Raw genomic sequence first — 27,261 nt, 5'->3', positions numbered from 1 at the left:
AAACCATCCAAAAAAGCAAGTTTCACAAGTTCCTAAAGTTGTTAATAAGACTATCTAAAAAATAAACAAGTTAATTTCTTCAAAAGGTCAACAAACATCACCACCGCAACCCTAACTGGTGTCGCAATCACCGACGTTGAAATCTGAATTTCCACCGTCGGAATCGCAACCCTAACTGGTATGTGCTCCCCTGTTCATGGTTTGAGAACTCAGAGAAGAAAGAAAAAGAATTGTTTCATTTTAGGAACGTGTTACTGTAAAGGTAACTATTCAGTATACATTTCCGTTTTGGGTGTGTAGAAAATGAATTGGATTTTGAAAGAAATGGGCCCAAAAAAAGGGCCAATTTTTTTGGATTTTTAGGAACGTGTTACCGTAAAGGTAACTATTCAGTAAATATTTCCGTTTTGGGTTTGTAGAAAAGGAATTGGATTTTGAAAGAAATGGACCCAAAAAAAGGGGCCAATTTTTATTTTTTATTTTTAGATGTAAACTCGTCTGAGTGTTAACTCGGTCAAACTTGTCAAACCTTCCGAGTTTACCAAACTGAGTTTACCTCAGAGTTACCACGATTTTGGTACCTAAAAACGTAAACTCGGTAAACTCATAATGTTAACACTTGATTTGCGGAACATTGCTTAAAACTATATTATTAGTTGCTAAAAGGCTTTAATATTGTATGAGTCCTTGTGGAACAATAAACTGAGTGCTTACTTTCTATATGTAAAACTACATCAAACATAGTACAACGCAGGGGCACATTTGTTTATACCTAAAATTAAACATCATATTAGCTGATATTGGGACATAGATGATTGAACATTAGACGATGAGAATCCCTAGTTGATTGAAGGTTAAGTAGTTGTTAGGACAGTCGAGAGAGGGAGAATAATACTTCCTCAAGTGAACAAGTTGAGTACTTGGGTCCTAAATGCCATAAATTGTGTCAAGACTAAGTTATATTAGACAATGATGTACAAAACTAATGTTTATTGTAGAGCCACTAACAGCAAAGAGGGATGAGAGAAGAAACATGTTTGTAGTGGAGTTGCGTACCAAAAATTATGTACACGAATCATGTCATGGAGGAGACTTAAAGATGAACCTTAGGTGCCATGTTCCCCTGAACGAGGGAAAATCACAAATTACCCACAAAATTAGCCGAGGAGAGGCTCATCACTATAGACCACGTCGTTTGCCTGTTTTTCTATAAATATTCAGCTCATACACTTTAATTAATGCATCCAATCATTCAAATGAGTTTATTTTGCATTTTTTTTTTCTCTTTACACTTTGTTTTTATCTTTATTTTATGCATTTTTTAGTGTAACTCAAAAACACAAAAAATACAAGTGGATCTAACACTCTACAGAAGAATTTAAAGAATTCAAAGTTGAGGGACAAAGTTTATCTCAACGTTAATCTTTGAAACAAATAAAGTTATAGTTGAGGACATTCAGTCGGACATCGACTAAACTTGCTCGATCAAGAATAATTAATTTTAGGGGCACTATTGGTCTGGTGGTATTGGGTTTGGACTTGGGAGTGTATTCCTCCTCGAGAACTCATGTTCGATTCTCTCCAATATCAATTTAGATGGACTAATTTAGCTTCTTCAAAAATAAGGGGCACTATTTTTAACTTTCTTAATTTTATTTCAATGTTGCACTGTATGTACCAATTACTATATGGGAGTGTTATTTGAACAACCTTTAATTGACAACTTATAGGGACAACCATAATTTGTAAAGAAAGAATAGATATTTGCACAAAAATCAAAACAATAGAGAGATAAAATAAAAAATAATATGAATATGAGAAAGAAAGTTGTAGCAAAGGTTATCACAAAATAGATATTCAAATATCATTTCTAATTACTATAACACATAGTATGGCTCTCATTCTTCCAAGTCTCTCTTTATCCATCTATATACTGTTCACGTTATATCAAAAATCAGAGGAAATTCATGATTGGTAAAGGAATTGACAAATGTGACATTATTTTCTAAAAAGTCTAAAACTTTATGATTTTAATGTATGAGTCATATTTCGTTTAATCACACATCATATGTTTGTACCAAACATTGAATCCATCTAACTTTGAATGCATATGATATGCTTCCTTTCACTTTCTATTATTATTATTATTATTATTATTATTATTATTATTATTATTATTATTATTATTATTATTATTATTCATTTATTTATTTATTTATTTATAAGATCTTTCTATTATTATTATTAACCTTCGAATAAAATAACTACGTGTTACACACGCTTTCGATGCGTTTCAAGAAATATATCAAAATCATTTTTTTAGGGGAAGAAATATCAAAATCATTGTTGTTTTTTTTACGGGATCAAAATTATTGATATCAAAAAGAAATTTTAATGTATGGAAAGGGAAGGAAATAAATAAAGTTAATTTAAATGACATATACTCTACTTAAGAACGATTAGATGATATGACATGGATTTCTATACTCAAAAGCGCTTAGATGATATAATGTAGATCTCTTTTAGTTTAATTAAAATCCTAAGTTCGAATTCAACTTTATATATACAGCAACGTTAAAACTCTTAGAGAAAGTTAGTCACCCATTTGAATTTCGCAAGACTCAACGTTAAAAACTCTTAAAGAGAGTTAGTCGTCCATTTGAATCTCGCAAGACTCGAGAGATTGGTTTTCACAGTTACATGTAGAGGATACGAAATTTGCGTAAAATAAAATAAAATACAAGACATATATACTATTGAAAGATGTAGTATTAATTTTCTCTATTGAAAGATGCAGTATTAATTTTCTCTGATGCCGCCATGAGCCGCGTGGTCTTTTCTTTAGCATAAGCTTCTAATCATCAAAAACCGTCCTTGCTATCTTTGACAATAATTGATGCTTTTGTTGCCTATAAATTATCACCAACTACTTCACCTTTCCATAGTACATATTCTTTCTTATATTTTCAATTAGCAACTTAAAAAGATTGTTCATTTAAGTTGTTCTTCTACTTGTAACGGCATCCTTCTTGGCATACACATAAGGTATATACTTTTTTAGTCATTTTTATGTTATGTTTATATTTTATTGTTGACATTTTGTAAATGCCACTATTCACAAATATACATGTTACATAGTTATTCTTCAAAAAAGAAAAACGTTACATAGTTAACACTTGTAGTTATGCATGTTCAATAGAATGTTAATGAATATCATCCTCTAAACAAATTGTTAATAAATATCGTGTATATTTAAGCACAATGAAACTATCCACAATGGTGGGTGCTTCACCTATTTAGCACCACATTAAATAGGCACCCCATTGTGGAGTATAACATATGGGTGCTTATGGAGGAGGATGGCTACAAAAGCACCCTCTCTCTCTTCATTTTTTTTGTTGGTCTCATTTAATAAATCTTAGTAAAATGAATAAATTTTGTTGAAATGGAAAATTAGTGTTTATTAAGTATTAATGTAAAATTGGTGATGTGGATACGGAGGACCCATTTAAGCATCCAATATAGGGTGCCCTGTTGTGGATAGTCTGATGTTTTGATATAATATTATTCATTTTTTATTTAAAACATTATTAATTTTGTTTATTATATGGTTAATGCATATTAAATATATGATTAATTATGTTCAATATAAATTAGAATTTAATTTATATACATTGTCGGTGTACAAGAGTTTTACACACACATTCAATAATGTCGTGTCACGTTAGTTAATGAAGTATCATAAATCTTGTATTTTTAACTCACTAAATGGTATTTCCCTCAACAACAAAAAAAAACTCACTGAAATGATAATACATTGTTTGATGCATGTGTAAAGCTTGTATACACTAACAGTGTATATAAATTAAACTCTATAATTATTAATGAGTTACAAAATGTAATTAATCACACATTTAAATTGCGTTAACTATTTGATTAAAAGATTATTTTTTTTTTTGACAAAACTATTTGATTAAAACATGAACAATGCATATGTTGTCTTAGTGAATTTTTTTGCCTAAATAACATGTTTAAAGTCAAAATTTGTCACACATTTTTGTAACCAACTACTAACAACTACTAACATTTATTTATAAATAAAATAATTATGATAATAATAATAATGATAATAATAATAAAAATAATAATAATAATAATAAATAATAATAATAATAATAATAATAATAATAATAATAATAATAATAATAATAATAATAATTAAAAAAGGCATAATAAACCTTCTCTTCATAACTCGATATTGTGGAACTGGAACTTGCATTGACTTAATTGCATTTTTGGACCTTTATCTTTTCAAAAGTTGCGGTTATCGCCCCCTAACTAATTTAAATACAAAACTGTCCCCTATGTTTTGATTTTTTGGCAGTTTTGGATCCCCAGTCCATTAGTGAGGTGCCACGTGGCCCCCTAAATAATACACATGGCATCTCACTAATGACTGGGGGTCCAAAACTGCCAAAAAATCAAAACATATGGGACTGTTTTGTATTTAAATTAGTTAGGAGACCATAACCACAATTTTTAAAAAGATAAAGGTCCAAAAGTGCAATTAAGCCAACTTGTATATGATAGCCGTATGTATCACGAGACTAAACCAAAACAGTTATTTAACTAACCAACAAACAAAGATTCTTTTTAATCATTTTGGTAAAAGGTTAGCTTAGCCTTATAATAATGATTGAAAATTCAAATTAAAAGTCAACATATAGATGCAATCACGTGCTATGAATCCTACCAAGATGTGACCATGTGACAGTGTCAACTCAAGGTTATGTGGGCCATAGATGTAGACATGCAGTAAACTACAACATGTAACCTCAGCTCACAATTATAGAGTTTTCGAACCAACTAATCCAAGATAGATTAAAGTTTTTTTTTTTTCCTCGTAATTTATCTGTTGATATGGATAATGCATAGAATATGTAAACTTTGAAGTTTAGATCTCGTCCATCACAAAAAAAAACTACAAATTTTTTCGGAAAAAATAGACTAGAAGTTAAATATATGCAAAAGTTATTAGTATATAATATTTTTTTTGAAAAAAATTATATAATTTTGGATATAAATTGTTACATCCTCTGTCTTGAATTAGGTGTTTTTATTTTTATTTTTTATTTTAAATTGGTTGTTCATTTTACAACATCAATACAATATTTATTATTCTTTTTCACTAACATATATTTATTTATTGCATTTCGATCATTTATAACTATTACACTAACTATAATTATGTTTCAATAAATCCTTCAAAAAAAATGATATTTCAATAAATGACATATTTTATCATTGAAATCAACATTTTTAATAATTTCTTTACTCGTCGTGTAAAGCTCAAATAAGACAATTAATATGAGATGGAGGAAGTATTGCTTTTGAATGTTTAAACAATGTCCTTAGGACATTAATTAACCTTTTCCTTTGTAATAATCGCTTTTTTTAGGGGTTAATAATAATGTTCATGTGCTAGTATTCCCTCCATCTCTTTTTTATATTTTTGTAAACTAATTCATAATTTATCTTTTTTATACAAAATTAAATACATTTATTAATTTATGTCATTTCCTTCTTTTAACATCTTATCTCATGATCGATCAGTTGCTAACAAATGGACCCAGTTTCCGACCCACCATTTGAAGAAGCATATAAGATCCTCCTGAACAAAACCAAAAACAATCGTAATAATGTCCCCAACGACAACAAGTTTCCGGTGGTGGAGGAATGCGAACTTCCGGTGATCGATCTGAGCCGCTTAGAGGACGACAATGAAATGGTAAGAGAAGCATGCAAGTATGAGATAGCTAGAGCTTCGCAAGAATGGGGCTTTTTCCAGGTTATAAATCATGGAATTCCAAATGACATTTTCAGTAGGTTAAAATGTGAGCAAGAGAAAGTTTTTAAGCTTCCATTTGATAAAAAGACCAAAGAGGACAAGTTCTTGCAATTTTCTTCTGGTAGTTACCGTTGGGGAACACCTTCTGCCACATGTGTTGGACAGTTATCTTGGTCAGAGGCATTTCATATCCCTTTAAAGGATGTATTAGAATCCAATGCTCAACCAAATACACTTAGGTATGTAAACTTTGAATAAATTTGACTACTCTGTTCGATCTCGAATGTAAAAAAAGATTTTTTCTTTTAAAGTTAATTTAATAAATAATATATTTTGTTTATAACATAGATCAAATGTATCATTTATTCAATAAACATGAAAAATAAATTTTTCGTATATTTGAGACCGAATGAAGTAGTTTTTTTCCATCATTTATATAAATATTCAACTGGTTATGTTCTTAGTCTATATGCACTATATCACATAAAAGTTTTGGTATAATATGTTTCTATCATGGTTGGTTTGAAAAAATAAAAGAGCTTAAAAAATATAATGAGAATTTTTTATATAAAAATGTCTCTAACTTTCACACTAAATTTAGAGATGAGAGAACCAAGTCAAGAGTTTAAAAAATATAATGGGAATTTTTTTTATAGAATATGTTTCTATCATGATAAGAGAAAACAAAAGTTTCAAAAATATAATTGGAAAAAATTTATATAAAAATGTCTCTAACTTTCACAGTAAATTTAGAGATGAGAGAATAAGAGAAAAATCTTCCCATTAAATTTTGATTGCTTATTTTTCTTTTAATAGTAAAAATAATGGTAAAATATGCCGACCAAATTTTATTTAATAATACAACAGCTATAATTTATTGTTGCTAAAAAAAAAAGCTATAATTTATTGATTGATGATGTAAAAAAAGTTGTTACTAACATAGACAAATTAAATGTAATTAATAAACCAATCTTAATTAACTTCTATGAATGCTTATATTTTTGCAGATCAACAATTGAACAATTTGCTATCATATCATCCAACCTTGCACAAACTTTAGCTCATATTCTAGCTGAAAAAATGGGGCATGAATCAACTTATTTTAAGGAGAATTGCTTGCCCAATACTTGTTATCTTCGATTGAACAGATATCCTCCATGTCCTATAGCTTCTGAGATTCATGGTCTAATGCCACACACTGATAGTGACTTCCTAACTATATTGTATCAAGATCAAGTAGGAGGATTGCAATTGGTGAAAGACAAGAAATGGATTGCAGTTAAACCAAATCCTAGTGCTCTTATAATCAACATAGGTGACTTATTCCAGGTACTTGTAAACTTTAATAATTATGCAGAGAACAAAAATTATAAGTACGTCCAATAATATTTTAAAATTAAAATGCTTTCACAAATATTTATATAATGAAATATGATTGGAAAGTTATGTAAAAACTAGTTTACACAATCCGTGTATCCTAAAATGACACATCTTTAGATTGATTTAATGGTGGTGGGGTGACACTCCAAACAACTTTGCACACACAACCTGAATGTTTTGATTGGTTGTGTGTGCAAAAAAAAATTTCGCCTGTCAAATCACCACCATTAAACTCTATATTATTTATCATTAAATAAAAAGATTAAGTTTTACGTATTGTTGTCATAGTAAATTTTTTTATGTTGTCAAACCATCATAAGTGTGTCGATTAAGATATATATGTTTAAGTCAGATATTTTTAGTGATCCAAAAATTATGAATTATGATTGATTGGCGGTATAAATAATTAATATTGTTAGAGTATATCGATTAAATCCTTAAATAAATTTGTAATTGTGTATTTTTGGCAATGCATGATATTGTAGGCTTGGAGTAATGGACTTTACAAGAGTGTTGAGCATCGAGTTGTTACAAATCCAAAAGTTGAAAGGTTCTCTATGGCGTATTTCTTGTGCCCTTCAAATGAGAGTGTGATAGAGAGCTGCAAAAAGCCATCTCTTTACAAAGAGTTTAGCTTCCAAGAATATCGGCAACAAGTTCGAGATGATGTTCAGAAGTTGGGGACCAAAATAGGCCTACCTAGATTTCTCCTATTTTAATTCAATTTTATTATGAAAAGAATCTTGAAATTATACGCATGTAAAAGAGTAGAGAGTGTTCATTTGAGTTTTCACAAAACTCGAGAGAAGTCTTCGCATTTGCGTGTGGGAATGGCCGATTTACACACAAAAAATAGTATAGAGTATTTCTGCAAATGTATCCTAATTATATGCAAGTTTAAACAAAATTGTGTTTGAGACTATTTTTCATTAAAAAAATAACGGATATGGACCTAAAAGAGGAAGTTTTGTATAACGGTTATGCCATCATTGTTCCATAACCGTAGATCAATTTGGTTCCTATGTGATTCTCAATCACTTAATACCCAAACAGTGTACAAAATTAACGTATGAATGCGGTGTGGCAGATTCTGTTTCAGGGTAAGGGGTAAGATATTATCAAAATGGGGGTGCTGATAGTGAACTTTAAATCCCATTTTCTGTAATTCACAACATGACTCAGCCCATGATATAAAAAAGATGGAAATGAGACAAATGCATTACCATTTGGGCAAAGTGGGGGTTTAAAAAGGAATGTTCCTTTTTAACGAAAGTGTTCATGAACTCCTAATTTTGAATCTAATAACTTCTGACTTGGTAGAAGTTTGAGATCAAAACTCCAAATTGTGACATGTCTAAAATGATTCAACCCATCAACATATGCAAATGCATATCTCTAAAAAAACAATGTTGTAGAATATGAGTTCATCAGAATATGAGTTCATACAAATTGCATTTTACTTTGCAGAGACAGCCTACGAGATAAACAAAATGTACAAATCTTTTTCTCTCTCGGAGCTTTCTTTACACTTCGCACGCAATCTTTGAAATTTCATCTGTAAGTCATCTCAGCTTTATGAATAGAGTTGAGAGCTTCGAAGAGTAAGAGCACTTCATTGCCTTTGGTTTGGTGCTTGTTGGCAGCAGCATCATGTATTGCAATAGTACTTGCCATACTAGTCTACATCCAATCCAACAATATTGGCTTATTGCTAATAATTGCATATTTTCTATCCTCTTGAACAGATTCAAATGCAAGATGCTCACAAGAAACCGTAAAATATTATGCTGAGCAAAAAGATCTTGGCATTTTGGATACCTAGAGACATGTTCAGAAACTACCCAAGCTACCAACAACTTAAACATAAAGGGATCTTCATTATTCATTTTGGTGAGCTATATTGCCTCATACTTGTTGAGATGCACAAACAGCAGGAAAGCCACCGTAGTCTCCTGGTTCTGTGATATCCTTGGTTACACAACTTAACGCAGTGGGTCGAACCTGCAAGCACGTTGCAATCAGATGTCTTCTCCTCATTCCCAATCACCCAATTTACAAACAGTAAAAATAGTACAGCAACAAAATTAATTAAAGCAGCATTGATTGGTGATTGGAATGGAGGCAAGTTTTACAAAATCATGGTAGCACTGGTGATTATGCTGAACTCACCACCAAACCAAACATGAAGTTAGTACAACCAGCAAGAAAATACAGGTTGTACTGATGCCATGAATATGAAAACTATTTTGATGATAGAAATGGCATATGAAGTGACCTAAATTTCAGGTAATTAACATGTATTTATTCCTGTGTCTTTCAATCTTCGCCTTAATAATACTTTCCGACACCATTATAGTTCGATGTGAATTGTCTTACAAGTTACCACAAGAATTAAAATTCTTTGATTCGCTAATCAATAACCATCCTCAATGCACTAAGTAAAACAAAAGCATTCCTTTGATCCAATTGATACATGACCTCCAACTGCAACTCTTCCTCCCATGGTTAAGTAATCTCCTACGCTGAACACATAAGAAAAAAAAAAAAAGTTGCCTCTCTTTGATAAATTTGAATGCCTCGGCAATAACTTTAGTTAAAAGATGAATTTCACCAAATAAATCATCCTAAAATTCACTAGGTAAGTGCAAAAGAAATGGAGACAACATACGATGTTGAACCTGTAGTAGAAGAGGGAAGGGTACTTATGCTAGTAGTAGATTTGATGAAGACTCTCACTCCATCCTTTGTTTTATTGTGCTTAAAATTCACGGCATTAACCATTGCACACGGGTGCTTACAATAAACAGGTGATTCAGGTTCTTAGAGAAAATCCAATACTTGTTATATCGCTTACTGCAATGGTCTTGGTATGCTTGGTTCACCCATCCTTTGGTCTGCCTATACTTCTCTTTGGTCATTTTTTCTGCTGTCACAATGCATTATGCAGGTATATGTATATCTACATTTATCGCATTTGTTTATAGTTATTCCGGAAAAGTGTGTACATGTAATCAATTTTGATAGTTCTTAAATCTGCCTGTATGCGAATACTTGTACTTGTTTTCTTTGTGTTGGTGGTGGTTTAAAGAATATGTTATATGACTGCTAGGATCTTTTCTGTTTCCTATGCCACTGCTGCGACCTGCTGTTATATTGCAATATCAGTTCAAAATGTCTTGATACCATTTTTATTCTCTGAGGAATGAAGAATGGATTAATCAATTTCCATGTTAAATTTTTATTGTGATTGTACTACACTTATATTACAATGAAAATAGAGTTCCTTATGATTGCAATATCTTGGTTACATGCAGGACATATTCTCTCTTTTGATTTTATTTTGTAATTACCAATTTTATAGAGACTTGCAAGCCTCGCATGGTTCTTGGATTCAATACTTTGGATTGACATCATACTTCATGGAATCATGGCATCTGCAATTCGTAGCCTGAGTTCAATTCCTTCTTCTTGTCTATCCCTGCGGTCCCCTTCCACAATGTTATACTACACATTGTCTATCTCGCAGATACTGGTCTTATTTTTCTCGGCTTGCTTTGTCTCCGGAAAGAGCATTTTATGCTATGGCTTCTGTTTGGGCATTTATTTTGCTTTAAGGACGATCCGTAGAAAAAGCGGTGAAACAAGAGAGGTTACTTATGGCAGCCAAAAGCATTCTCGCCGGCACTGAAACTTTCAGACACTGCATTTTGTAGAATCCGATAATAAGATGTGTAATTTTTTTTGTTGATAACGGTGCATGTAGGTCGTTGATGTCAGATGTTTGATATTTCTTGTAATACGAATAATTTGTGCCGGGTGTAATGTTTTATCCCAGCGTTTCTCTGGCCGTTGTAACATTTAGATGGTTAGGGTTAGAGTGTTTTTCTTATGCCTGGGCCTTTTCACATATAAAAGGAGGATACTGTTTTGCTGTTTTGTCTGAATGTAATGAAAGGTCTTTCAGACTGTTGAAGTGATCATACATGATACATGATAATGAGTTTGAAAGCCAAGTAATAAAAAAAAACAGAGAATTTGTCCAAAAAAAAAAGTAATAAAAAGAGAAGCCTTCACAAACTTCTGTAAGTTAGGCTATTTATAAACTACAATTTCAATCATCAACAAAATTTATCAAGTTTGCACTCAACTTTCAGGTCAAAATTGTGTAAATAAACCCTGTTGAAAATTGTAGGCCATGCCAATACCTTCCCGATAGACCATGTTCGAAGGAGAGGTGTCTAAACCTCTCATGTGTGAAAGATCTTTAACATAATGCATCATATTTTAGTATGGAGAAAAAGGGAAATTGCTCTTCTCCCTTTTAAAATTGCTCATTCCCTTAAAAATGTTCAGCATGAGTTAACTCACGCTAGACATTTTACAACGTGTGTTAACTCACGTAGGCACAAAAGGAAGAGGGGAATGAGCAAAAACAAATGGGAGAAGAGCAATTTCCAAAGAAAGTTGAGTTGGCAAAGTATGTCTACAAAAATTAGTTGAAGAACAAGATTTGAGTGATAGCATTGGCGATGTTGCAAACTAGTTTGAGCTGTTATGTAGGCACTAGCTTAGACGTTAAGAGTTTATGATAATGTGTGGGGAAAAGTTAATAATTAATAAGCTTTATGTTAGCCAATCTCCAGGATACTCTCTAGCATTTGTATTTTTTTTATTTTTTTAAATAACATGATCAAGGCGATTTGATTTGTCATATAGGTTGATTTCTGATGAAAGAATGCAGGGGTTGATTCCATTTATTTTTCATATAATCACTTGCATTTTTCTTGCACACACCTTGCAATAAATCAAATACATGTTTTAATCACAAGTCTTGACTAAAAATGTTGGTATTATCTAACCAACATTGTCAGTTATTGATCTTAATATTTAAGAACATGAATTGAGCCTGCAACTACAACATGAACAATTCAAACAGGCCCTAAATCTTTCCTTGGATTTCTTAGTATTTTTCCTCTGAACAGTCTTGCCATATATTTACTTTGTGGGTTTTAAGTTACTTTTTGCCACTAACAGAAAAAGGAGAAAAATGAAATTGGAATTTTCTATTTAATATAAATTGTATTTTACAATGACATCCAACTTACAGCAGAAATGCAGAAGAGAGCATAAAATGAAATTGAAATTGCTTGTTTAATAAAATACATACATCCCTTTTACAATAAGATCACTCGCATTGCATCAAAATTGTTATTAGATAGTCTGTGGAAGAAATCAAAAGGGTGATGACTTTGTATGATGACTAAACAGGATGCTGCAACCTTGGGCTCTTCCAACCATTTCCAGAGTGTCAGCAAACCAGTTTCGAAGAAGAGTCCACCTCAAGCATTCCAAAGATAAACAGTATTTTCAAGGATACTCACATCATTTTTTTTTAATGTGGTCAAAATTGTTCATGCTTATTTTGTGTAATCTTTCAAACTAATTTATAAGACCGTCTTCGTTTAAATCTCACTTGATTTTTCTTTCGTTTCTCTTTCACTGATGAAGGCAGAAAACAAAGCCTTTTCAAACTTGCATGCCTTTTTATAACCCACAGTTGTCAACTTCTAATTAGAAAATTGTATAATCAAAGAATATATCAGAGCTTCAAACAATGGCAAAACCTAGTCACTTGCGGAGACATGAATATCACCCTATCTAAAATCAAGTAAGCAACTATAACTGCAATGAGTTCAATACTACTTCAAGAAAACTAGGGATTTATTTAGAGAAAAAAAAAATAGCCAAAAGTTGACTGAAATTAGATTTATTACCTTCAAATATAGACTATGTTTCCCTGTTTTACTGGGATCACTATAGCATATATCAACTGGTCATAGATACTTCAAGTTCACCATCAAATCTATCATGAGCTTCAGAATTCACTTGCTTCTTTCCTCCTGAGTTCCTTGACCATAATGAAGTTTTTCTTTCTGTGTCACCAACATTGTACCGTTTGCATAGCTTCTCCCACTCTTTCAATAGATGCAGAAAGTCCTCTGCAGATTCTTTTCTCACCTATACAATAAAAATAAATAAATCAATATTATATGAAATCAGAAAATTTATCATCAAGAAACTTGTAGAAGATAGTCAGCACTTACATGTGTCTCTAGATGGGTTTAGTTCCATTCTTTTACTTGCAGACCTATACTATCAACGGTCCATCTCTGAGATAAAAAGAAAACATTAGAAGATCAGTGTCTCACAGATGATATTCAATGTAATTTGTCAATACAAATATGGATTTCATGTATAATACCGTGACAAGATTAACTGATGATAGTTTGGCCCCTAAGCACAGTCCAGTTGACATGCCAGCATAGATCTAGTAATGCTAGTTCTGGCCTGTGCAGCTCAGGACTAGGTAGACTCTTGGTAATAGTAGATGCCTATGTTGAGAGACTCGCAAGAACAGCAGATCGTGGTAACTCGTTAATCTATCTAAAGAAATATATATACACCTTTTAGATTAAATCTGAACAAAACAGGACATATTTGATGAACTAAGTTTGAATATCTCAACTTGCAGTTTTTAAATGATCACTGAAATTGCACTTTGTTGTCAATTCAGCAGTTAAAGCATGCTAATATTGAGCAACTAAGAACCAGTGAGATTTAAAAGTGTATAATATACAAGGGAATAGATGAATTTTCAGCTAATACGAATTTTTGTGTTCATCAAACAATCATAACACCTGCAAGAAGCGCATGTGCAGAATTGTTCCTATTTCTAAAACACCATTGTTTTTTCTTGTCAAGGCACTTCCGCCTCCCACTTCCTTTTCAACTAACTAGGGATAGATCAAACAAGAAAAAATTTGTATAGAAAAGAAGACCAAAAGCATCTTGGACACCCTCATGACATACCTTTCGGTATTTTGCGAAGTGTAGAGTAATCAATACAATATTCCATATCATAATAGATGTCAGATGGTAATATAGAAGTCAACTTCAGACCAACCTGCAAGAAGTCACACACAGGAAAAAGAACTGGCAATTATTACAAAGACAGAAATACAAACCTCAAAACTGACAGTGCACCAGTCTCTCATCAGATGAAATTGTGAGGAAAAAACAAGATCTTAACTGGGATTCGTAATACCTTAGGTGTTATAACTGAGATGATACGATGTGTATGGTTTGCTTGTCATGTCCCCGGAGGGTGCATCAAAGTGAGCAAACACAACCCATATCTATTTATTGGATTCTAACAGAAACATTACTTCTAAACTTCAGCAATTTCATGAAAAGGACCATTGCCTGTGAGACTCGGTACATGTGAGATTTTAGTTATGCAAACTACAATTGCATGTGAGACTTTAGGTATGCAAACTATAAATAGACAAAATTTAAGAAATGCATAATGACATATCTCAGGCTAGGCAAAAGATGAACAAAACCTAATCAAATTACTATATCTTAAAGTCATGCAATTAAATCCAAAGGTCTTGTATATGCATACATTCACAGACTCATTCCAAAATCCAATCATGTCCCTTCAGTCCAAGATATGTATGTAATATGTATGAACATATACACTTGCTTACTGTATAAATATATGTATCTTCCCATCAAACATCTGTGTACCTGCAAAAACTAGAACAGGGGATACCATAAAAAATTATTTAAACAATCATTTTTCGTACAGAAGTAACACAAGTCTTCATCTTCAACGGATACGGTTGAAACTAGTAAAGGGCTCAACACGTTTTCGTGTTCCAAAGACATTCCATAATCTTAGTGTTTCATCTGCGGCAGCAGTTGCCACCATATCTCCATCTGGACTCTGTGTCATGTGCAGCACCCTCGAGGTATGACCCTTGAGCTCTGCCATCTTCACCATTGAAGAATACTTCCATAGGATAAGCTGGTTCTCATGGAAACCATGAGAGCTAAGAAGCTCAGGCTCATTTTTATTCCACAGCAGAGCACATACTTGCGATCCCGTGTCAACAGAGTTTAATTTTTCACCCGTTTGTGTGTTCCACAGCTTAATGCAACGATCAAGTGCACCTCCACCAGAAGCCAATAGATTACCCTGGAAAGGACACCAAGCCAGTGCCTTCACAGCAGATTCGTGTTCCTCGAACCTGTGAAGCCAACGGGTAGGTGAATTTGAAGAAGCCACTGACCTATCCCATATCTGAGCAACATCATCATTTCCACCACTTGCCAATTGTTGTCCAGAGGGTGACCATTTGAGCCCACAAACCCCTCTATCGTGTCCCTTGAGGGTTTCAACGATGTGTGATCTCGCTCTAACGTCATTGTTTACTATTTTACCATCCATTCCTCCTGTTGTCAGAGTATGACCGTTCCAAGCCAGTGCACTGACTCTTTCTCTGTGTCCACCCCTCAATGTTCTTACCTGCAGCAGTCACCAATTTGAAATCACAGAAACATTAGAATTAAGAACAATTTCAAGTTGGAAAACAACGCAAAGAATGGTTAAAAGGATAGTATGTTTGTTTACTGTTGAATGTTGATTAACTTGATTTTGACGATTGTGTATCACAGATAAATATAAATGGTTTCAATTCCTATAAACTTAGTTTTTTTGATTTGGTTTTAATCCCTAAAATCCCTTCTTAGCCTTACAAACTACAATACTGCATGCTTAGATATTAGGTACAACAAAATTCAAGATAATTATTGAAGCTAAAACCGTAATCTCTAGTCTAAAAAACTGTAAAAGTAACCAATATATTGTGCATTGTGAAATATAACTGCTAGGTAAATACATAAAAGTATTACGAAAACCATCAAGTGAGATAGTTTTTTAACCACAGTCTTGGTAAAAAAATTAATTTAAACACTCACTAAATCATGCATTGACAAATTATCAAACAATGTTTTTCTAAGTAGTTGTTGTCATGGTGAATTTTTTAGATGTAAGACAGTGAATGAATATGGTCTAATGTTAAATAATATTGAGACAAGAGTGGATCGAGGCAAAACTGATGAGTTAAATAATTACTCTTCCTAGATAGGCCACATCCATTAACACACACCGATGCACATAAAGTAGGGATCAGTTTACGCTGATATAAAACTAGATAAGGACATGGAATTTTATGGAGTATATACTTTTAAAAGAAATTACAATAATTTACCATTCTTTCAGCAGTGGTATCCCAAAACTGGACAAGAGAATCGTTCAAACCAATGGCTAAATGACATCCATCTGGGGACCAGCTAACGCTTGTAACAGGACCATGTTCCTCATCCACGGTGACGAGTTCTGAAGCAGAACAATCTGAAGCATTCCAAAGATAAACGGTATTTTGGAGGGCGATGCTAATAACATTATCACTACCCCAATCTAACAAATTCGTGTAAAAGTCTCCTGAGATATCAGGGGCATCCACGATCCTAGTACAAGTCTGCAAAATCATTTCCACAAACGTATTCAAAACATGTTAGTTGAACGAGTAATTTGATTATTGATTATATAAATAGGAAGAATTTGAAAGAACTAACAACCTTAGAAATGCGTCTGGGCTTAGAGGGTTTGGATTGAGGACGAGGAGGAGGAGAAGGGAAAACAAGTTCCTTAGGGACAAGTTCCACCGGTATTGGAGGCTTGTTCTTAAAGGCCAATATTCGGGTTCTGTCATTCATGTTACAGGCTTCCGCAAGTCGTTTCTGGTATTCAGAATTTCTGTTGGGATTCTCCTTTCTTACCTTTGTACCCTCCATCACCATGTAGCATGCATAATCGAAATCCATTGCAGATCTATTTGGGATAAACCTGTCCCACTGTTCAGAAAAAAGAAAAACCCTAACATTTCAGAATCAAGAAAAACCTAACATTTTTTAATCAACAAAAACCCTAAAGTGAGAGAGAGAATTGATTTACCTTATCTTTCGAAGAACTAGGGTTTGTAAGAAAAGGGTATCTCGAATTCATGATTAAAGAATAAACCTGCAATGCAATTAAACGGAAAGAATTAAACGGAAACAAAATGAAAATAAAGAAATAGATATGATTATGATTAAATGTAAGAATCAGTGTGTTGTGCTGTTTGTGGTTGATTCGAAAGATTCAACGATTAATCTTTTGAATCGCAAAATCTCAGAAAGGTTCAACGATCTCAGAAAGAAGATTGATCAGAGAGAGAGAGAGAGAGAGAGAGAGCAAAAGTGAGTAGCAAAGAAGTGAGTGAAGTGAGGTATTTATAGGTTTTCGTGTTTAGTACGCAATGGCGGTTTTGGGCTTCTTTCCTACGCAATGGCGGGTGGTAATAAGGTTCAACATAAATATGACCGTTGTATTTCATTCTCAATTTAACCTTTGATATTTATTTTATTTTATTTCCTTTTTAAGTCTCATAATACTTCAATTTAACTTCTTTTTTTCAATTTTTTTTTCTTTTTTTAACAACAAATTTTAGTAATTAGTGCTTTTTTCTACTTCGAATAGGTTTGAATCTGAGATCTTTCTACTCATTCAAGTGGTACATCAAATTAGTTGTTATGGACTTATGGTCCATAGGGTGTGGTTATGGCTAGTGGTGTTCGCATGCGGTTTGGTTCGGTTTTAAAGCTAAAAGTCATATAGACTGTTATATAAGAAAACATATGGTTTGGTTCGGTTGACATTTTAAAAAAAATTGAATTAGACCCTTGTTCAATTTTTTTTTTTTTAACTAGACCAAATCAAACCATACGGTTTTCGTTAGTTTAGTTAGTTCGATAATTTGTGTGACAACACATAATTCAAAAACTCACAACAATTGTGACACAACATATAATTTGAAAAATCTACCAACAACTTTAATTATTATATTAGTTGCAACAATTAACAATTTTGATACTATTAGTCGCTAGGAGAGATACGGTGGAGGAGAGAGACGGTTGAGTTGAGGCGACAATCGAGAAACAATTTAGATTCATTGAAAGAAAATTACATTTTACGTATAATGTTAATTAAAAAAAGGGTTGGGTATTTGGGTTTGGCTGAGTTACTAATTTAATACCCTTAATTATAAGTCTGTGACTTGGTTTATTTTGGTTGACAAAACAAAAACATTAACCAAACTGAGTGAAAAGTTTTCTCAATATGCCAAACCAAATGCAGTTTTTGCGATTCTCGTAAGGAAGGAACGATGAATGTGAAGATAAATGTCTCTCCATCCTCCTACGGTTAGAAGTATTGTGATGATAGTTCAGGAAACTAACCTAAATTGGATGGTGTTGTGTTATGTGGGTATTCTATGCAACCCATAACATAATTCCGTTTTCCTCAATAATATGTTGTTAGAAGGATTTTAAAACTATGTTTGAGATCCGCCGATGATGTTTCGATTCTCCTAAATTCAAATACGGCTGAGTTGTTAGGTTTTCTCATAATCACTGCAAATGGTGATCACATTGGTTGAGTAGCTTAGTTGGTTGGTCATCAGAACCTATTCCAACACGGCATGAAGTGTGGTTGTTGTGCTGAAGAGTTTATAATGTGCATCATATTTGGTTATCTGGCGTTTGAGAAACGAGTACATTTTCGAAGATATGAATCAACCTATTCGTTCTCTAGTTGTGCAAGCGTATTGGCTTGCTCATGACACTGACTTAGCTTATGGCATCAGTCACAAGCATCGACATAATGTAGATACAGGTTTGTCGCTTGGAATAAACCATAGGAAAGTGATTTTGATTTGAATGTGGATGATTTGGGATATTTTTCACAGGGTCTCTTCAAGAATGTAGGCATTTCTAATATTCTACATGTTAAGATGCATTAAGATATGCTAGGATGTTTATACAAGTTAGTGGCTACTCTGTTTCACTTGAGGTTGTCAAGTTGATGCAAAAAGGGAACGAATTTTTTCAATTGTATGCATATGAAGTTTTGGTGATTAAAAATTTCATGGCAAAGGATTTGGGCTTCAACCAAAAGCTTACGTTAGTGACTAGATTCAAATTTAGCATATTGAGTGGCAAGGCAAGCAAAATTTATTTGGCAAATGATGTCACGTGTGTTCAGGTACCTTACCACCATGGAAAGACCCTTGGATGTTTTTCCTTCCAACCCCTAGTAAACAATTTTATTTGTTTGCATGCAGTCATGTGCCAAGGAAGCATAAACAAGAATAAGCTTAGTAATCAGATCAGTCCTACAAATCTGTACCTAAACTACTCTGAGACAAAATGACTAGGTTTTGGATTGATGCTCGTTAAGAAAATTTCTTCCAAGTAAGAAATTATGTTGTACATATAATGTGTAAACCGTAAATAAATAATTCGTAATCTAAGACATATTTTAATCTTGCAATGTAATGGTAGGCTTAACAAAACTAAGATTTAGCATTAAAAAATGTGTTAACTAGTCACTACATATTGATTCTGTGAGGCAAGTATTCAGACTCCTCTAACTGCAAAACTGCTGGCAACTTGTCTCCGCCATTTGTGAATAGAAACCTACAAAGCAACAAGGAAGCTAGTTTATGAATGGACCCAACCCAAGAACATATATGCATATCAATGTCAAACTATGAACTTTGATGCTAATGCATTAGATTGAATAAATAACAAGAGTAGTAGATCATTACAGCAGGAAAGCCACCGTAGTCTCCAGGTTCTGTGATGTCCTTGGTTACACAACTTAACGCAGCAAGTCGAACCTGCAAGAACTTAGCAATCAGATGTCTTCTCTTCAACCCCAAGCACCCAATTTACCAACAGTAAAAATAATACAACAGCAAAGTAAATTAAAACAGTGTTGGTTGATGGTTCGATTGGTGGTGCGTTCTACAAAATCATGGTGGCACCAGTGATTCCGCTGAACTCACCATCAAACCCAACATGCACTTAGTACAGCTAGCAAGAAACTACATGTATTATTTATTCCCAATGTCTTTCAAATCTTCAGCTTAATAACACTTTCCGAGATCAGTATAGTTTGATATCATTTGTCTTACAAGTCACAACAAGCATGAAAGTCCAATTACTCATTCACTAATCAATAGCTATCCTCAATGCACCAAGTAAAACAAAAGCATACCTTTGATGTAATCGATACATGATCTCGTATTGCTACCCTTCCTCCCATCGTCACATAATCTCCTATGCTGAACACATAAGACAAAAATGTTGCAACTCTTGAGAAACTCGCAGGACTCGGCATAACTTTAGTTCTAATATGAGTTTGACCAGATTAATCATCCCAAAAATTGACTAGGTAACAGAAAAATGAATAAGTATAACATACGTTGCTGAGCCTGCAATCCCTACTTGTCCACAAAGCATACAATTCTTCCCAATAACTACATTGTGACCAATCTGCAGAACTAATCAGAACAAAGAACAAAACCTTTTCCTTTTCTTTTTTTCGCTGTTGTAATTATGTAAAAGCTAAATGTTAACCTGAACTAAATTATCTATCTTCGAGTTGTCCCCAATAAACGTATCTCTCCAGCTGCATGGCCAAACAGAGAACATAATTAGTTGATATCAATTCCAAGTGAAAATCAAACTATAACACATTTTTTGACACATCATGAAGCTAAATATAAAAGGATAAGCCATCAAAAAAATTACCTGCCCCTGTCAATGCATGTATTTGCACCAATTTCCACACCGTTCCCTATTATTACATTCAGCTTCTGACAGATTTAAGCAAGAAATTCATATTATTAGTACAATATATGCAAGTTGAAAAATATTGTTAAAAAGAAAGAAACTGACAATGTATATAGGATAAAAATAAACAACAAGACAAAATTACCAACCTGCGGCTTCTTTATCATGTGACCATCACCATCCACATAAAATCCAAATCCTGCATGTAAAATACAATGCACTAATGTTATGCAAAAGTAGTGATCCTAACAAAACAAAAATCAATTCTAGTTTATTTAAATGTGACTTATTATCTATTCAACATTAAGTACCATCTGCTGCTAAAGTTAAATGTCTCTTAACCACATAACATGTTTTCTGTGTGCATGTTTGGATTGGAAGTGAGTTAGACAAAATTGCGGTGACACCGTGATTACACCAAACTAACTGCCAGGTCCATACCATAACACTTGGTGTCCTTAACTAATAAAAAACAAGCAAGTTTAGAAAGCCAGCATTACCATCTTGACCGATGCAGACTCCATTGTGAATTACACATGAATCGCCTATACTGCAATTACTAAGTGATACGTTAAACCTGGAAAAAGTATAGTCGCATCAAAACCTCATAAGTACAATTACAAATTCTTTTGCATCAGACATTAGTTTAATAATGAAATTCCATATATACAAGTTTTCAGACATAAACAGGCATGTGAACCTCTATACATAATTACAAATAAAAGAAGAGACAGCATACTACCCATCAAGGTTTTAAATAAAGGTCTGTGAGAGCAATCTGGGCTGCAACATAACAGTTTTTTATATTGACAAAACCGCAATTTGACAGCTTTTGATGCCACATAAGCTACATTCAACCATGATTCTTCGCAATACTCAGGGTTGGGATGCAACTGCGACCACCATTTAAAACCATATTTCCATTGTAAAGTATAAATAAATAACCAGTAAAGAATCACTTTGATCCTTAAATGTGTTGGGCCATGTCATTATACACCTTGAATATATTAAAATTACAAAAACATCTTCAAATTTATCTTTTGCTAGTTTTTTTTTTTAATAGCAAAATTTTATTCTCAACGAGAAAGTGCAAGAAGCACTGAAACTCGCGGCAAAAAGGGAAAAATTACAAGGGTGCCGGAAATATACAGGACACCAAAACAAACCCCCAAAAAACACCGGTTAAGAAACTAGAGGCAGACATATACCTACAAAAGACGCAGGTATACCCCTGCCTCATATCCAAACTGCACCAAATAGCAGCTGCACCACCACAAAAACCTGCAGGACCGAACTGTCATGACAGCAGGCCGCACACCAGCTGAACAACACAGAAGGCAAACAGCATCCAGACAGAAGGGGAACTAGGCGAGGCATGAAACAAAGAAAACAGAACCTGCAGTACACACCAAAACACCCTTAAAAACTGCAGCACACTTACAAGCTTTACGGCCGCCTAATCACCCTAGCAAGGCACAATTTGGGATTCCAACACCATTCGAAAAATAGACAAGCCAGCAAATGCATCCTACAAAGCACCCACCTCCAAGACAACACTTTCACATTCTCCACGATATCATCCACCGCAAAACCAACCTCCTCACAAATAAAGTCGTTCCTCGCTTTCCACAATGGCCAAATCGTAGCATGCCAAATCAACCATAACCCCTTTTTCACAAGATTGGGGGGGGATCTCGTCTGAGATTAAATGTCACAAATGAGTTGTGCACGATTATTAAGTGATTTGCTGTAAACCGGATCGATATATACTCAATCAACAGAGTGTATACAAATGAGTTTTCTGATACGACGGAGCTACTCTAGTTCATGGCGAAGGTAGTTTTCTGGCAAAGTTACAGAGAGATTACAAAGAGGACTCAATGGAAGAGTCACTGAAAAAGTGGTGAAAGTGTGAGTTGAGTTCAATATGGTGCGAAGCCATCTTTATATAAGAGTGCCCAGCTGTAACTGATCCCGTGAAACCCGGCAGGGAAAGCGGGAGTTCATTAGAGATCACATCAATGATCCTGATTGACTGAACCGCACTCCTGTGCTATCGAGGCACGAGTAGCGAAGATTATGGATTATTTGGCCTTCAAGTGTTGGCCTCGTGAGATTGAATAAACAAGAGTATATCAATAAAATGAACAAAATACAGGACAAAGTTGCATTGCATAGCATAGCAATAGAGAAAGAGTTAAAAGGGTACCCAATAATTGTTGAATGAGCAATAGAAACAGAAGGTCCAACCACAGTTCCGGAAGCAATACGAACATTTGAACCAACAACAGATTCCGAATGAACAATAGCTCCAACATCTAGAAAAGCCGTTGAGTCAATACAAGCTGATTCATGGAAAATTCCACCACCATTTTTCCATTTTTTAAATTTATCCTCTGATCTTGAAACACAAGACAAACGCAAAGTGAATTAATCAATCAATTAATTAATTATTTAATTAAAAAGAAAGGAATGAAAATTAACTTACCGGAACAAGAAGAAGAAGAAGTAGTAGAGAAATGAGGATGAGAAGAAGAGAGAATATAGAGAAAGTTTGAATATTGAGTGTGATTGAGAAAAGGGGTTGTTGAAGTTGAACGAACAAAGGAAACCAATTTTCTTCTGGTTACAACTGCCATTGTCATCGTTCACTATGGAGAAGATCGGGGCTCCGATAAGCTTGGATACTGACTGGGTAACCAAATATTATTACAAGATTGCTTTTTAGGCCCCCTGAAAATACGAAATTAACCTGGTACTTAAAAACTTGAACCTCCGGTACATAAAATCTGAATATATAAATATAATATATGGTTTTGGTCTGGTTTTTTCACTTCCAATTATACCCTTAAACAAATTTAAATTTAAAAATGCTATTTTATTGGCGTTATTAAAAAAAGAATTTATATTATATTTGTTATATTATTATAACATTGAAAAAGATAACTATGATTTATTATAATGTGAAAAAGCAAAATATCTATTTTCTATACCTATAATTTTAATCAAAATTTCATAAAAAAATATATTATTTGAAATTTATACGCATTAGCGCAATAAAAAATGCAGACAGACAGACATGAAATATCTGTTTGAACGCTAATAAGAATAATAATAATAATAATCCTCTAAAATAATAATATTAGCAACATATCTAAAAGAAGATATTATTTATACTAGAGTTTAGACAGGAATGGAATGGTCGTCCGTCAACTTGTTTTACTGCGCTAATGTGTATATGTTACGAACAATTATTTTTATGAAATAATGATTTTGTTTAGATTATAGGTGTGGATCCCCTAAAAAAATTATAGGTGTGGATATTTTACATTTTCATATTATGATAACGAGTGCCCCTCAGGGCATTGGTTAAGGAATCTACTAATAGAAGTTTTGTCTTTGAAATATAAGATGTTACTCTTTGATCAAGTAATGATTACACAACTTTTTAAATAAAAACTTACTTATTTTGGATGCTTAACCAATATCTTTGGGGGCACTAATTAGCATTCTCCTGCTTATATTTTTTAATGACACCAACAATACAGAAAAATAATATAAATTCTTATTTTTTTAATGTCACCAATTATATAACACTCTTGTAGATATATTTATTTAATGGTATAATTGATAGTGAAAAAAGTCTCCAAAAAATCATGTATTCCATTTATATATACTATAAAGTATTGAAATTACCGACAATATAACATTATTGTAGATAAATTTGTTTAAAGATAAAATTAGAAGTTAAAAAAACCACCCAAATACTAGTTACTTTATTCTTCACAAGTACATGTTGAAAGTATACTCATTAGAAGATTCTTGTATCTAATAAATGAGGCCGTATAGCTCAATTGTTAAATTAATTAAAGGACAAAATGTCCAATTTAGCCTATAATTTCAAAACAAGATTATATTTTATTCTTCAAAGACCATACTTACTAAGAGAATTATAGGTTGTTTGTGAAGAACCGTAGGTAATTTACCCATCATTCAATCAAAAGTATGATATGAATAAATATTCAAGTTAATTTGTAGGTACCATTTGCAAACTTACTCATACAACACAACAATATTTACTCTTAACCAAAGAGAAAAGATTGGTGGACACCCATCCACCCAACTTATCCCTTCTTTAAAGGCCTCACTTGTTTGTTATTTGGTGGTGGGAATGTAAGTCTTCATTTAAAATGGATGAATGAGTGTATACATATCATATCATTACCCTTAACCAAAACCTATTGTTATTTATCACATGTAGATGAAGCCATACAAAACTTAATTTCAAACTATACTAACCTCAACTTTACGAAGCCGCACCAAAGCACAAGCACTAATTAACTTCACATGGAAAAAAGTAGTAAAACCAAATACGATGCGGAACAAAGAAGAAGAAAAAGATAAGGAACAATTTAACTTGATTGAAGCTAGAAACGTTTCATAAACCAGAGTGATTTAGAGAAAAATAAAATGCAATTCTTTATAGCCTAAAAACCTAACAAAGATAAGATTTTTCTTTTGTTATAAAATAAAAATAAAATTAAACTCGTGATATATAAAAAGTACTCTTTTTCTTCTACTTCTTCTTCAATCCCAAAGCTAGTTTGATCTTCCCCATAGCTTTCTTGAAGACTCCACCCCCACCGTTGGATCTCTTACTCTTACTCTTGCTCATGTCCTTGCCTTGTTCTTCAAGCTCCAACTCTTGAAGAAAACCCTCCAAAGAAGCACCACATTTTATAAACTGCATATACATATTGCCGTAAGCAGACCGTAAAGACATCTGAAAAGACTCCCTAACCTTAATACCTGTCATCGAGGTCGATGAAGACGACGATGCCATTTGCTTGTTGTTGTAATTATAATACCCAACCATCACACGTCCATTCACATACTCTCTACATGCAGCAAGAAGTACATGACCTCTTTCACGAAAGTGTTCCTTCACAAAATCCTCAAAATTCTTAGGTGGTTTCCGAATTAGGTTAACGACAGTGTAGCACGTGAGAACAAAAACATCTTCAATGAAAGCACGTGACCTTTTCTCATGAAAAGAACGTTTAAATACACGAAAAGGAGGTGCGTTAAAAAGTGGTTTCTCATTGAGAACGAGCCCTTGAATAGAAACTAAAACCTGAAGAATAGTTGAACTTGATGGGTCCCACTTTTCGCACTTTTCACCGACATATGTGCTAAGAAGGCTTAAACAAACCATGCCGTTAGGGTAGAGATTAGGGTTTAAAAAATACCCGAACGAGTGGTATTGGATTTTTGGCGGCTTGTTTGGGTAATCGGAGGGGAATTGAATGTCAAAGAAGAAGAGGCTGTCGTGGTAAGGTGTACCAGCAGCGCCAACGATGACGGCGCGTAGTAAATCAATACGGCGTTCGTAGGCTCTGACGTAGATGGAATCAGGGAGATTCTTTTCGAGGATTTTCCACTCTTTCATGATTCTTTTATATATGGCACTTTTTGTGTCGCTGAAGCAATTTCCGCCGATGTTGTTGAGGCGGTATTTGTGATCGGAATCGTCTGAAACCAAGTCGAAATTGTTCTTCATCTTTCCCATCGTATTCGTATACGACTTTTCTTCACTCTCAATTCTAAACTCAGTGCTATGTTCCTATTATTTGTGACTCAATGCTATATATATATACACATCGGTGAAGAGATGAGCATTTATTCGAGTTTAGCTCAAGTTGGTAACAACAATGCATAACACAAGGTCCAACATCAAAACTTTAACACTTGTAACAAACAGATAAGAATAAATTTAAATATTAAAATAAAAGTGTAACAAACACAGATAATCAGTTTTTTCTTTTATCATTTAAAAAGTGTAACAAACTAGATGAATATATCTATACTTACTTTTTCGTTATCTCAATTATACCCTTAAACAACAACTTTGTCAGTAATAAATATTGTTGTTTGATCCTTAAAAAAAAAAAACAAATTGTTGTTGGTGTCATTAAAAAAAAAATAAGAATTTAGATTATATATTTTTTTATATTGTTAGTTTCATTGAAATAGATAATTATGGTTAGTTTGATTTGTTATAATTAGAAAGCAAAAAACATTATATTTTTACTTTTAATTTGTAAAAAAAAAAAAAAAATTTTACTTTTAATCAAAATTAAATTTTCATAAAAAAGAAACATCGATCATAATTTTCAAACATTAACGCGATAAAAAGAACAGAAAGACAGGCACGTGAGTACCCGTCTTTTCGCTAGCAACTATAGAAGCAATTAATTAGCTGCCTTTAGCTTATGGAGAATCGTTGCTCTACTTTCTTATATTTTTCTCTTTTGAGGTTAGGGATGTCAATGGGTATCCGCGGGAACGGATAGTATGATATCAGTCCCCGTCCCCACCCCGTTGGATAAATATGGTACCTGTACCAGTGCAATTATCTCTATACGGGTAATCTACGGGTATTTAGATAC

The 27,261-nt window shown here is 33.2% G+C and overlaps 4 protein-coding genes and 1 non-coding gene across 7 annotated transcripts; 1 reads left to right on the top strand and 4 right to left on the bottom strand.

Annotated features, from left to right (window-relative positions):
* The first annotated feature begins 5,619 nt into the window (after nt 1-5,619).
* On the top strand, nt 5,620-8,066 carry LOC25499954 (gibberellin 2-beta-dioxygenase 8). The gene is made up of 3 exons (XM_013593033.3): nt 5,620-6,087; nt 6,856-7,177; nt 7,714-8,066. The coding sequence occupies exons 1-3, from the start codon at nt 5,624-5,626 to the stop codon at nt 7,945-7,947; spliced, it is 1,020 nt and encodes a 339-aa protein (XP_013448487.1). The 5' UTR covers nt 5,620-5,623; the 3' UTR covers nt 7,948-8,066.
* Nucleotides 8,067-12,329: 4,263 nt separating this feature from the next.
* On the bottom strand, nt 12,330-14,670 carry LOC25498142 (uncharacterized). 3 transcript variants are annotated; one of them, XR_005643078.1, is made up of 5 exons: nt 14,334-14,670; nt 14,099-14,192; nt 13,491-13,672; nt 13,333-13,398; nt 12,330-13,246 (listed from the first exon to the last, which is right to left on the bottom strand). It is a non-coding gene; the product is annotated as an uncharacterized protein (transcript). The 3 variants fall into 3 exon arrangements; XR_005643080.1 differs by having other exon boundaries at nt 13,491-13,668; XR_005643079.1 differs by having other exon boundaries at nt 13,491-13,668; nt 14,099-14,670.
* An 8-nt stretch (nt 14,671-14,678) lies between these two features.
* On the bottom strand, nt 14,679-17,426 carry LOC25499951 (cell division cycle 20.1, cofactor of APC complex). Its single transcript, XM_024769702.2, has 4 exons — nt 17,091-17,426; nt 16,715-16,990; nt 16,345-16,614; nt 14,679-15,599 (listed from the first exon to the last, which is right to left on the bottom strand). The coding sequence occupies exons 1-4, from the start codon at nt 17,139-17,141 to the stop codon at nt 14,901-14,903; spliced, it is 1,296 nt and encodes a 431-aa protein (XP_024625470.1). The 5' UTR covers nt 17,142-17,426; the 3' UTR covers nt 14,679-14,900.
* A 1,946-nt stretch (nt 17,427-19,372) lies between these two features.
* On the bottom strand, nt 19,373-23,514 carry LOC25499950 (probable UDP-3-O-acylglucosamine N-acyltransferase 2, mitochondrial). Its single transcript, XM_013593029.3, has 10 exons — nt 23,301-23,514; nt 23,022-23,208; nt 21,313-21,389; nt 20,962-21,011; nt 20,771-20,835; nt 20,597-20,648; nt 20,442-20,512; nt 20,235-20,301; nt 19,783-19,854; nt 19,373-19,651 (listed from the first exon to the last, which is right to left on the bottom strand). Exons 1-10 carry the CDS (start codon nt 23,455-23,457, stop codon nt 19,592-19,594), a joined length of 858 nt encoding a protein of 285 aa, XP_013448483.1. The 5' UTR covers nt 23,458-23,514; the 3' UTR covers nt 19,373-19,591.
* A 1,874-nt stretch (nt 23,515-25,388) lies between these two features.
* On the bottom strand, nt 25,389-26,381 carry LOC25499949 (putative ubiquitin-conjugating enzyme E2 38). Its single transcript, XM_039827932.1, has one exon. It carries the CDS (start codon nt 26,379-26,381, stop codon nt 25,389-25,391), a length of 993 nt encoding a protein of 330 aa, XP_039683866.1.
* Nucleotides 26,382-27,261: the final 880 nt, after the last annotated feature.

The sequence above is a fragment of the Medicago truncatula genome, chromosome 7 (assembly GCF_003473485.1).
Source record: "Medicago truncatula cultivar Jemalong A17 chromosome 7, MtrunA17r5.0-ANR, whole genome shotgun sequence".
NCBI classification, from domain to species: domain Eukaryota; kingdom Viridiplantae; phylum Streptophyta; class Magnoliopsida; order Fabales; family Fabaceae; genus Medicago; species Medicago truncatula.
The sequence above is the reverse complement of the archived record's forward strand: the minus strand, read 5'-3'. Positions and strand labels throughout refer to the sequence as shown.